The sequence below is a fragment of the Mastigoproctus giganteus genome, chromosome 11 (assembly GCF_048544385.1).
Source record: "Mastigoproctus giganteus isolate SK-2022 chromosome 11, ASM4854438v1, whole genome shotgun sequence".
Classification (NCBI taxonomy): Eukaryota; Metazoa; Arthropoda; class Arachnida; order Uropygi; family Thelyphonidae; genus Mastigoproctus; species Mastigoproctus giganteus.
This window is the reverse complement of record NC_143585.1, coordinates 143,320,272-143,333,248: the sequence shown is the minus strand read 5'-3', so window position 1 is coordinate 143,333,248 and position 12,977 is coordinate 143,320,272. Positions and strand designations below refer to the sequence as shown.

General features: G+C 39.4%; 2 protein-coding genes across 4 annotated transcripts in view; one reads left to right on the top strand and one right to left on the bottom strand.

The window, feature by feature from the left end:
* The window catches only part of LOC150078490 (uncharacterized), a 160,323-nt gene extending 156,225 nt beyond the window's left edge, over nt 1–4,098 (bottom strand). For 2 of the 3 annotated variants that reach the window (XM_090385525.1, XM_090385527.1), the window contains exon 1: nt 3,952–4,098. The gene's annotated coding sequence lies outside the window, so the exon portion shown is untranslated. Of the gene's footprint in view, nt 1–3,048; nt 3,132–3,951 lie in introns of those variants that run through there. The other variant, XM_090385526.1, reaches the window with a different exon arrangement.
* A 741-nt stretch (nt 4,099–4,839) lies between these two features.
* LOC150078489 (RING finger protein 11-like) overlaps nt 4,840–12,977 on the top strand; it is a 97,854-nt gene continuing 89,716 nt past the window's right edge. Inside the window, exon 1 of the mRNA XM_090385528.1 lies at nt 4,840–5,106. Within this exon, the coding sequence (XP_090241654.1) occupies nt 4,996–5,106 (111 nt within the window). The 5' untranslated portion in view covers nt 4,840–4,995. The remainder of the gene's footprint in view (nt 5,107–12,977) is intronic.

Genomic DNA, 12,977 nt, shown 5'->3' with positions numbered 1-12,977 from the left:
AAACTTGCAAATCACAAGTGGGCATAGTTTTGTACTGCCATCTGAACTGCAGCATAACAGAACAGCGAGTCTTTGGTTACTTAATTTTCCAACATGACAAGACTCTCTTTGAACAGTAAATGTTTTGTTTGACAGCAAATTATAAAATAAACCTGTTTTGCCAAGATTAAAAATATCTTTTGCCCCATATTTTTCAAGAAAAGTCTGTAGCCTTTTCTTTGTCGACTAATCCAGACTTGCTGCAAAGAGTAGTATCCATTAATAACCAATGTGTGTTCTCTTGCTGGACCATCCATTTAATCATAGTAGTAACTTGTCCTTAATGCCACTTGCATCAGTTTCTACAGTAGTCTTTTCCACATGCAAAAGTACCAAAAGCTCCTTCCTGAAATCCAAGTATACAATTTCAAAATTAATTTTTTGTTCAGTTCCTTTGTTACTACATCAGAGTATCCAATCAGATTGGTCAGACAAGCCCACTCCTTAACAAATCCATGCTGTGACTGAAGTATAATTGCATTGCTGTCTAGATGGTCCTGCAGTACTTCTTTAATCAGTGACTCCATTGTTTTCCCTTGAACAGACTGTTAAGCTAACAGGTCTGTAATTATTTGTGTCACCCTTCAATTCTGCTCTGTTAACTGTGGATATATTTGCATATCTCCAGTCTACAGGGACCTCCCCTGAATCCATGGATGGTATCGTAATTATTGCTAAGGGTTTCCTTACTCCTTTGCTGCCCCTCCTAATATAACTGGATAGATCCCATCCAAACCTGGCACTTTTTTTATGTTTAGCTTACAATTTCTCTTCCACTTCTTTCTTTCAATTATCACAAAATCATTTAAGCTCCCTATTAAATTAAATAAACTTCCAGCATCCCCTTTCCTAAAGAATTCCTCATATGTGAATGTAGATGAAAAATAGCTATTCAGTTTGTCAGCAACCTCAGAAAGGTTATCAACCCTGCAATCATCATGGAACAAGTAAATACATGGGCTGCATTAGGGTAACTAAGAATAAGCACAGGTTCATGTATACTTACTTCCATGTACTCCAATGCTAGGAGTGTAGTAAATAAATTTGATGAATTTGAGTTGCTGCTCAAGACATCAAAGGCAAATTGTTGGGATATCAGAGACATGGTATCACACAGAGGTAGGGAATGCAGAATTGGAATTTAGAGTACAATGTGCACAGTGTAGACAGGATAGGAGGGGAGGAGGGGTTATGCTCTTAGTTAAGAAGCACATAAAATCTAAGGAAGAGCATCCAGCTGACATGGGTGGACAGTGCAATGTTGAGTTAGTTTGTTGCGACATAAGTACTGGGAAAGCAAAATTGACAGTAGGAGTATAGGTATGTTGAGGGTCTGATGGCACCGGGGATTTCTCCCATCTCCGTGTATGTTCTATGTATCGAGTGACAGTACCCTGTCTATGCTAGAGGTTTAAAAGTAACGTATGGGTCATGTGGTAAGTAGTTTGTTGTGCCCATTGTTCATCTGGCCTGTTGGCCGCCTGGCCCCCAATGGGACCCGTCGTTACCATACCTAGCAACGGGGACGCCGGCCGGGTGTACCAAGAGACTAATTATACTCTGGCAGGTCCTGCCACTTACTTTCCTAGGATTTTGGTGACTAGGACCTAAAATAAAGGTTGGGGCTATCACAGTTGATTCCAGTAAAATTGCATTTAGAAAGTGCTGCATGGGGTTTTACACCGAAAGAACTATTTCTAGAGAGCCTAAAGGGTCGGGCAAAATTTTATGTGATTTAAATTTGGACATGTGGGGCAGTAGCTGTACAAGAGAAAGTGATGGGAGAGAGGGTGAAGATGGGGGGGGATGAAATAGAAATAAGAGGAGTCGGATAGGAAGGTGATCCCCCATTTTCAGTGGGGCATGCCCATGCCCCATGAGAGTGAAAATATGGCAAGGAGAGGAGAAGAGCAAATACTCTCGGGGGGGGGGGGGCAGCACAAGGGAGTGCTAGAAGAGTGCATGCAGTTTTGGGTTGCCAGTAGGCCATCCAAATCACCCTAAAGTCTTGCCTTTCTGTGGTATGGTGAGTTTTTTTACTTGTTTGGTCTCCTGCATTCTTTCTAGTCAGGTTGCCTTTGGTGTATTTCTATCATTATTTTCCTTCTAGAAAATAGATCCTGGGCATATTGACTGAGTGCCTTGTAGTCCTCTTGAGTGTCTAACAGTCTGAGTTCTTGGTTGTCTGGTATATATTGGATTGCCGTTATCAGGCGTAGTTGTAGGTCGTCATACAAATCGCACTCCAACATTAAGTGTCTCCAGGACTCCGGGTTGCCACAGGGACAGTCCGCATTATTTATGATGCGAAGTTGGTGAAGTTTAGCTTTAAACAGGCCGTGTCCTGTAAGGAGGTATTTGGACTGGGGTGAAACCACGCTGGCGCCTTAGGGTACAGCTTCGTGACAGTGGGGAGGAAGGAATCTTCTAGTCACTGCACCTTTTTCTGTGTTGCTCCATCTCCTCTGCCAAATCTGGACGAGGTGGTCGGTGATTCTTCTCTTCTCACAGTTGCGGTCATTAGTGATGTCAGTGGTGAGGTCATACATTGTAGCCGATGTGTTTCTGGCAAGATGGTAGAGCAGACCACAGCGGGTAGCTTTGAGATCCAGGGGGAGAACTCCTACCAGGACTTAGTGGGCAGCCATGCTAGTCGTTCTAGTTGCTCTCGACATGGTAAGGAGAATGGTCCTCTGAATGGTTTCGAGGATCCGTTTATTCACTTCTAGTCCCGCCTCGTGCACCAGACAGGGGAGCCATATGTGATGGCAGGGATAAAGAGAGCATTGTAGTAGAGAGACAGGGTAGTACATCCGAGTTCCCAGTCCCTGCAAGTGACTCTAGCGATGAGGGAGGTGTATCTTCTTATCTTTTGTTTAATATATTCTAGGTGTGGCTTGAAATTTAATTTTCTGTCCAGGATTATTCCTAGGTATTTAATCTGTTCGCACAGCTTAACTGTTTTATTCTCAATCTTAATTTGTGGTGGTCTATTTAAGTCTAGCGTACCTTTTAGCAGCACCGATTTTGTCTTGTCGGGTGCTAGTTTGAGCAAGTGTAGCTTCGTCCAATCTAGCAGCTTTTGCAGAGCACCATTTGCTTGCATTTCTAGGCAGGATCTGTTGTCAGCCTTGATGGTCAAGACCAAGTCATCTACATAGGCCTGGGCCTCCACACCACCCAGATCCATGGCGAGGAATTCGTCTAAGACAAAGTTCCACAGGAGTGGCCCCAGGACAGAACCCTGGGGGCAGCCCCTGCGGACTGGGCGACTGGGGCATTTATATGGTGTGGTACCTTGCACTGCTCTATCAGCCAGGTAATCCTTCATGCAATTATAAAGATTCAATGGAAGGTTGGCAGTCTGAGTCTAGCCAAGAGGAGTGTGTTATAGGCCTGATGAGTATAAAGAACAACTGCATAAAGAAAGAGAGTGGGCCACTAATGTTATTGGGGTCCGCCACTGTGTTGGGCCCCATTGTTGTTTTCTGTATTTATTAATAATACTGATGAAGGTATATCAGACTTAATATCCAAGTTTGCAGACGATACGGTTTTCAAACCCGCACAGCGTTCAAATCGGCAATTAAATATGCATGGAGCAAACTAATACGCGCGAACTGGGAGAACTATCACCGAAGTAATCGATGTATCAAAAAAAAAAAAAAAAAAATGGCACTCTTGTCAGTTTGTACAAACTTCCCGAATAGCTGTACTAATATCGAAGAAAAAAAATAATAGTTCAGAACCATTTTTTTTTTTTTTTTTTGCTGATAATATAAAGGACTGACCACCAACAAACCTAACGGGGTACTCAACAAATGCAATAATTACCGGTTTACAATGAAAAATATTATTGAACAGAAGATAACTACAATTTCCACCGCGGAAGGTACAGTGTAGAACACTTACTTGACGATCTCCAACGTCAATTCTAAGACAGTTACACAAAACCACTGTCCACAGCCTATTTCAAAAGTACATGCAGCAGAGCAATGATTGGACATTAAATATCTAAGCTGCCTAGTTATTATCGTTGTTTACTTAATAAATTATAAAATCATCTCGTTTCAGGTAATACTTATTTTAATCTAAATAGCTACCTTCTTTTTTTTTTAGTTTGGCAAGAATAACAAACGCATCACGAGCAAAATACGAAGCAAGCGGATTTTATTTTATTCTTATTCGTAAACAAAGCAATCAGGGTAGAATAGGGATAGGCTGCTCTAAACGGTCAGCTGGAAGAGAAGCGTGAAAGTTAAGTGTTGTAAAGATGAAAGCAATTCATAATTATTTGTTTAACATGTAATGTCCACTATAGTGTTGTTTTTTTAGTGAATTCTATGCAGTCATCAAAATCTCCTTCCATTTAATTAGGGAATATATTGTTTTTCGTCCTGTGTGTCGATATATATATATATTTAAAAAGAAAATGAATTGACCATCCTTTTGGTGTTGAAAACTTAACATACAAACAACGGAATTAGAAATAGTGCTAAGCATCTACTTTACTACTGCGGAAGTGCAGAAGCAGAATGAACAGCCAAGCAAACGATAATATAAGAGAAACTTTTAAAATTCTTTATATCAGTATATTCAAACTTGCCCTCCGTTGTGTTATTGCCAAAACCCTTGACGAAAACAGATGCTAAGAAATCCAGTAAGGAGCAAAAGTAGAGCTGCCTTCAAGTGGAAAATATTTTCTGCCTCTTTAAAACTTAATTAAGTATTCGCTGGTAATGCAGATTATTTCTGCATAATTCCTCTTGCTTTGTGTGTGTGTGTATATATATATATATATATACACATACATATGCAGTGTGTGTGTATATATATATATATATTTTGATAGATAGATATATACACATTCAGCAATCCGACACCTCTTTGTGGTATGAACATCGTAAAGCACTTGAAAACTCCAGCTAAAAAAAAAGAAATATTTAACTGTATAGAATGGGTAACTGTTTGAAGTCTGTTTCTACTGATGATATTTCTCTCTTAAGAGAAAACCAAAGTGCCCGTGAATCATCATCTGATCAGCTGGGTCCACCACCACCTTACCAAGTAAGTCTGACAGCATTGCTTTTGAAATAGTAGTCAAATAATTCTTAGTCAAATTTAAATTTTATAATATTAATGCATAATGATCATAAGTAAAATCAGTTCATTTTGATCATTTTAATTTTTATTATTTTTGCAATTATCTACAGTTCCTCTAAATATGACATTTTTCCAAATTTTGTAATAAGCGTGGTAGTTTAAACAAAAATTTTAGTCCATCTCCAAAACAAACAAACAAAAAAAAAGATTTGTTTCATCACTTTGTTCTTTTGCAATAAAAAAAATATTTAATTTTGTAAGAAATGAGGTATTATGTTATCAGTAACACAAATTAACACAAATTTCTATGAATGAGTAACACACTCATTCATAGAAATCCTGGAAGGATGGATTGAGAAATATTATGACAATATCATCCTTTTAATTTCCTAGTGTGCCAAGTAAATAAAATGAAAAATATTGTTCCTTAGTTCACCCAATGTGGTGTCAGCTCCTCATGTCATAATAAGTTGCTTCAGTATCAGTATAGCATTATTTTTCAAATAATAAAAAAAGGTAAATGAAAGTATTTTTGGTAATGATGAAGAACAGCTGCTACCAACTTTCAAATGCTACAGTTAGTTTACATGATGGCATCATCATCAACATGTCATAAATTTGATTAGTTAACTGCCTGCCTCAGTGTTTAGGTGGAGCAGTATAGCAGTATTATATTTCCAGCTACTCTATGCAAATGCTGCTTGTTGTAGAATGAATTTTAATGACTTCAATAAAAGACCTAGTTTTTATGGAGTCATCTTACTAAAAAAAAAAACTGTTATATAAACATTTCCAGTCACTTGCACACAGTACCATTTTATTTGTGTGCATGAAATATTTAAAAATAATGGTAAATGGAAAATATATTCAATATCTAAAACTATCCACCTTTATGAGTTGCTTCAGAATTGAATTAATTCAATTAGTAAATAACTGTTCAGTGAATTAGTTATTATTATTAATGTTCTGTCAAGGGCAGGTCCATGCATACACTCAACAACACCATATCTCCCTATCCTCAGCCCTCTTCATCTTTCTATATGCACCGCCCTTCTCATTGCTTCCATTATAGTTTTTCTCCATCAGGCTCTGGACTTCGCCGACTGGGCTAGCCGGGTGGGTAAACTGCCTGCCTGGCAACCCAAAGGTCACGGATTCGAATCCCACCTTGGGCTTGGATCAGAATACTGCAAAAACCTTGGGAGGTGCATTATGGCCACAGAAGCCGATGCGCCAACAACTAACTAAAACAACAAATAACAGTTCTGGACTTCTTCCCCTCAACTTTCTCCCACCATCACATCCTTTATCAATCCACACCTCACAACACATGTCAAATCCAATTTCTCTTCCACCTTCTGACTATTTCAGTCAAGCATCTCTTCTAATTTTATCCAACCATCCATCCTGATCTTTTCTGTCTTTCTCCATAACCCCATATCAAAACTTTTCAATCTTCTATTAATGAATTGACTAGACACCATTAAATAACCACCTTACTATGTTTTACAGCATTCCTCACATTAAATATTAGCTCATTAAAAATCTTTTGACATTGTTTTAATCAGTTAGTTGTTAAAGGTTATGGAAGGTTCTGTACCTTTACAGTGAATTGTTCGGTATTGCACTATCACCATAAATGAAATTGTCACCAATTCGTAATTATGTTAGTTGGTGTTAAATTAATATTAATAAAGAGTTGTAATGGCAGTGTGCTACTGCAACAGGATCTAGATAATTTGGGCAGATGGCCTAAGAAGTGGCAACTGAAGTTTAACCTTGACAAATGCAAAGTACTGCATATGGGTACCTCAGAGAAACGTACCAACTGTGTGGTACTACACTTAAGGTGGTAGAAAATGAAAAAGACCTGGGAGTAATTGTGCAGGCAGATATGAAGTTTTCTGAGCAATGAAGACAGGCTGCCAGAGCAGGTCATGGGGTTTTGTCAATGATATATAGGAATTTTGCTAGCAGGGAAAAGGAGGTGATTATCCCTCAGTATAAGGCAATGATCAGGCCACGCCTTGAGTACTGCGTACAGGTCTGGAGGCCTCATTTTAGGAAGGATGTAGATTTACTTGAACGTGTACAGAGAAGGGCAACACGATTGGTGAAGGGAATGAAGGGATCCTCTTACCAAGAGAGGCTTAAGTTCTGCAAATTGCAGTGGCTGGAGACTAGGCACCTGCGCAGTGATCTGATTCAGGTATATAAGCCTTGAATGGGTTGAGCACGCTGAATTCTGATGAGATCCTTCCACTTGTTCAGATTACGAACCTAAGGGGGCATAAATTCAAATTAAGAAAAGACAGATGTAGAATAGATGTGCGGAAATTTTCCTTTAGCCAGCGGGTGGTTAATTGCTGGAACAAACTTCCTTCTGTTGTTGTGGAAGTTGATAGGTGGAATAAATTTAAGGAGGAACTGGACAGGCATTTGGAGGGAATGGTGTGATTTTTTTTTTTTTTTTTTTTGGCTGATGCTGCATATGCTCATACACATGCTTTCTTGCATCAGATGCCACTACTACTACTACTAAAGTATGTTTTCTCTTCATGTAATGTCATAGAGCTCTCATAGACTCATTCATTCTTCACAGTGTGTTCCATTGATACTGTATTGTACTACTTCAGCATTTCATTACTGATGAGTGGCCATTTATTTGAATATAATTTTCTTTTCTCCGCTTTTATAATGAGTTGCCTCGATATTGCACTATTTCAAACAGTACTTTTTTGAGTACTTGAGATTGTGATAGTAGTAGTAGTAGTAGTGGCATGTGATGCAAGAAAGCAAGTGTATGAGCTTATGCAGCACCAGCCAAAAAAAAAAAAAAAAAAATCACACCATTCCCTCCAAATGTCTGTCCAGTTTCTCCTTGAATTTATTCAACCTATCAAATTCCACAATGACAGATGGAAGTTGGTTCCAGCAATTAACAACCCGCTGGCTAAAGGCAAATTTCCGAACATTTATTCTACATCCGTCTTTTCTTAATTAGAATTTATGACCCCTCAGGTTTGTAATCCGAACAAGTGGAAGGATCCCATCAGAATTCAGCGTTCTCAACCCATTCAAGGCCTTATACACCTCAATCAGATCACAGCGCAGGTGCCTAGTCTCCTGCCATTGCAATTTGCAGAACTTAAGCCTCTCTTGGTAAGGGGATCCCTTAATTCCCCTCACCAATCTTGTTGCCTTTCTCTGTACACGCTCAAGTAAATCTACATCCTTCCTAAAATGAGGCCTCCAGACCTGTACGCAGTACTCAAGGCGTGGCCTGACCATTGGCTTATACAGAGGGACAATCACCTCCGTCTCCCTGCTAGCAAAATTCGTATATATCATTGACAAAACCCCATGATCTGCCCTGGCAACCTATCTGCATTGCTCAGAAAACTTCATATCTGACTGCACAATTACTCCCAGGTCTTTTTCATTTTCTACCACCTTAAGTTTAGTACCACACAGTTGGTACATTCCTCTGGGGTTACTTCTACCCATATGCAGTACTTTGCATTTGTCAAGGTTAAACTTCAGTTGCCACTTCTTAGGCCATCTGCCCAAATTATCTAGATCCTGTTGCAGTAGCACACTGCCATTACTGTCATTAACAACCCTGCCAACCTTTGTATCATCTGGAAACTTCGACATTAAGCCTGATATACCTTCATCAATATCATTGATAAATATACAAAACAACAGTGGACCCAACCGAACCCTGTGGGACTCCACTAATAACATTAGTCCACGAAGAGCAGCACCCATTGATTACCACCCTCTGTCTTTTCCCACTTAACCATCCTTTTATCCATTGTAGCAAATTACCCTTAATACCATTCTGCTCCAATTTGTACAATAGTCTTTCATGCGCAACAGTGCCAAAAGCTTTCCTGAAATCCAAATATATGATATCAAAATTATTTTTTGCATCCAGTTCCTTTGTAACCACATCATAATATCCTATCAAATTTGTCAGACAAGACTTTCCCTTAACAAACCCATGCTGTGCCTGAATTATTGCTGCAGTCTTGTCTAGATGATCCTGCAACGCATCTTTAACCAGTGACTGCATTATTTTATCCGCAACAAGTTAAACTAATTGGTCTGTAATTACTCGTGTCACCCTTCGATCCCCGTTTGTGAATTGGGGACACATTTGCACATCTCCAGTACATGGGAACCTCCCCTGAGTCCAAGGATGCTCTCATAATTATGGCTAAGGGTTTGCTTAGTTGCTTTGCCGCCTCCTTTAATATAACTACAAATCCCATCCACCCCAGGTGCTTTTCTTATGCTTAACGTCAACAATTTCTCCTCCACTTTGCTTTCAGTTATTACAAAATCATTAAGTAACCTGCTACAATTTGATAACCTTCTGCCATTTTCAAACCTTAATAATTCCTCATCTGTGAATGTAGATGCAAAATACTCATTCAGTTTGTTTGCTATCTCAGCAGGATCATCAACAGTCGAACCATCGATGTCTAGTGGACCAATCAGATTCATCCCCTTCCTTTTAGAATTTATATAAGTAAAGAAATCCTTGCTGTGTCTTAGCATCTTTTGCCAAGGATTTCTCGTAATCTGCCTTTGCCTGGCTAACCTCCTTTGTGACCTGATTACAGACTAGCTTATATCTGCCATAGGCTTCTGAGTCGCTTGATAATTTATGTGCATCCCATGCATTTTTTTTCTCTGTTAAGAGTTTCATTAGTTCATTTGATAACCATTTAGGCCTAAACCTTGAACAATATTTCTTAATAGGTATGAAACTTTTAGTAGCTTCCACGATTAATTCCTTGAATGCTTCCCACTTAGAATTTACTGTTGGTAACGTCAGTTGATCCCACTGTACAGAATTTAAAAACTGCCGGAGACCACTGCACTCACCTTTACGGAAGCAAAAACCCTTTCCTTTACCCCTGATGGTAATTAAATCTTTAAGTAAATCCCACATCAGTACACTGTGATCACTGCCACCTAGTGGTTCCTTTATCTGCAAATTCTTAATACACGAATGATCACTGCTGATTAACCAGATCAACAGTATTACTTTCTCTGGTTGCCTCTCGAATATGCTGCTGCAGAAAACAATCATCCAATAAATCCACAAAAGTCTGACTAGTGTGTAAGTGACCAACCACAAGTTCCAGTCAATATCTGGGAAGTTAAAATCCCCCATTATATGACATTCCGGTTTACTAGCCCACTCTATTTCTCTGTACAATTGTTCATTGTACTCATTCGAGTCATTAGGCCTATAACACACTCCTACTCTTATTTTTGCTTTCGCAGTGCTTATGTCACACCAAACTGACTCAACAGTGCATAGGGAAGTGCTGTTTCATTTGAGTAAACTGATATGTGAAAGATGCATGAGATTAGCATTAGCATTTAGCATTAGTAGAGGCATATGATGCAAGAAAGCAAGCTTATGCAGCATCAGCCAAAAAAAAAAAAAAAAAAAAAAACCCACTTCCACTTCACCCCTCCGTTCGCTCGAAATACCTGTCCAGCTGAGCCTTAAATTTATTTCGGCTATCAACTTCCACGACAAGGGATGGAAGTCTGTTCCACCAACCAACTACCCGCTGGCTAAAGGCAAATTTCCGCACGTCTATCCTACATGTCTCTCCTTGATTTGAATTTATGCCCTCTTAGATGATCATTCTGAGCAAGAGGAAGAATCGAATCAGCATTGAGCATGCTCAAACCATTCAAGGCTTTATACACCTCTATCAGATCACCTCCCTGGTGCCTAGTCTCCAGACACTGTAATTTGCTAAACTTAAGCCTTTCTTCGTAACAGTACCCTTTTGTTCCATTCACTAATCTTGTTGCCCTTCTCAGTACTCATTCCAGCAGCTCTACATACTTCTTGAAATGAGGCCTCCAGACCTGTATACAGTACTCAAGTTGTGGCCTGACCATTGCCTTATACAAGGGAATAATCACCTCTTTATCCCTGCTAGAAAAATTCCTGTATATCATTGACAAGACACCATGAGCTAATCTTGCAGCCCGTCTTCACTGCTCAGAGAACTTCATATCTTCCTGCACAATTACTCCCACGCAAACTTGGACATTAAGCTTGATATACCATCATCAATATCATTTATAAATACAGAAAACAATAATGGACCCAACACTGAACCCTGAGGGACTCCACTAATAACATTAGTCCACGATGAGCAGTGTCCATTGATTACCACTCTCTGTCTTCTGATCCTGCAGTGCTTCTCTAACCAGTGCCTCCATTAATTTTCCTGAAAGAGAAGTTAAACTCACAGGTGTATAATTATTTGTGTCCGCCTTTGATCCTCCTTTGTGAATTGGGGTCACATTTGCACATCTCCAGTCTGTGGGTACCTCCCCTGAGTCCAAGGAAGCTCTCATAATTATGGCTAAGGGTTTGCTTACTTCCTTTGCTGCCTCCTTTAATATAACTGGGTAGATCCCATCCACGCCAGGTGCCTTTCTTGTGTTTATCTTCAACAATTTCTCCTCCACTTTATTACAAGATTCTCTACCTTACTGCAAGAGTTGAATACATGTCTGGCATTCCCCTCGCTGAATAACTCCTCATGTGTGAATGTCGATGCAAAATATTCATTTACTTTGTTAGCTACCTGAACAGGATCATCAACAGTTGACCCATCGATATCAAGTGGACTAATCTAATTCATCCCCTTCCTTTTCCAGTTTACATAAGTAAAGAACTCTTTTCTGTTTTTCATTGCATCCCTTGCCAAAGATTTCTCGTAATCTGCCTTTGCCTGCCTACCCTCCTCTGTAACTTGGTTACAGATCAGTTTGTATCTATCATAGGCTTCTGTGTCACATGTTAATTTATATGTATCGCATGCATTTTTTTCTCTGTCATATGTCTCATTAGTTCATCTGCCTTCCATTTAGACCTAAACCTTGAACAATATTTTTTAGTTGGTATGTAAAGCCTAGTAGCTTCCAAGATAAGTTCTTTGAATGCTTCCCATTTTGAATTTGCTGTTGATAACATCCTCAATTGGTCCCACTGTATAGAATTTAAATACTGTTTCAGACCATCGTAGTCACCTTTACGAAAGCAATAACCCTGCCCTTTACCCCTGATTGTAGTTACCTCTTTGAGTAACTCCAACTTGAACACACTGCCACCTAGTGGTTCCTTTATCTGCAGATTCTTAATGCATGAAGAATCACTACTGATAATCAAATCAAGAGTATTACTCCCTCTAGTTGCCTCCCGAACATGATGTAGAAAACAATCATCCAATAAATCCACAAAAGCCTTGCTAGTGTGTGAGTGACCAACCCACAAATTCCAGTCAATATCTAGGAAATTAAATTCCCCCATTATAAGACTCTCTGATTTACTGGCCCACTCTATATCCCTGTACTGTTTCTTATTATACTCATCAGAGTCATTAGGCCTATAGCACACTCCTACTCTCAATTTTGATCTCCCAATGCTTATGTCACACCAAACTGACTCGACACTGCACTGTCCAGTGATGTCGACTGGCTTCACTTCCTTGGATTTTATGTGCTTCTTAACTAATAGCATAACCCCTCCTCCCTTCCTATCCTGTCTATCCTTTCTGTAGATGTTGTACTCACCAAATTGCAGTTCTGCATCCCTTATATCTGTGTGACACCACGTCTCTGATATCCCAACAATATCTGCCTTTGATGCTTTGAGCAATACCTCAAATTCATCAAATTTATTTACCACACTCCTAGCATTGTTATACACGGAAGTATACATGCACCTGTTTCTATTCCTAGCTACCCTAGCACAACCCATGTCTTTACTTATACCGCAATGACTC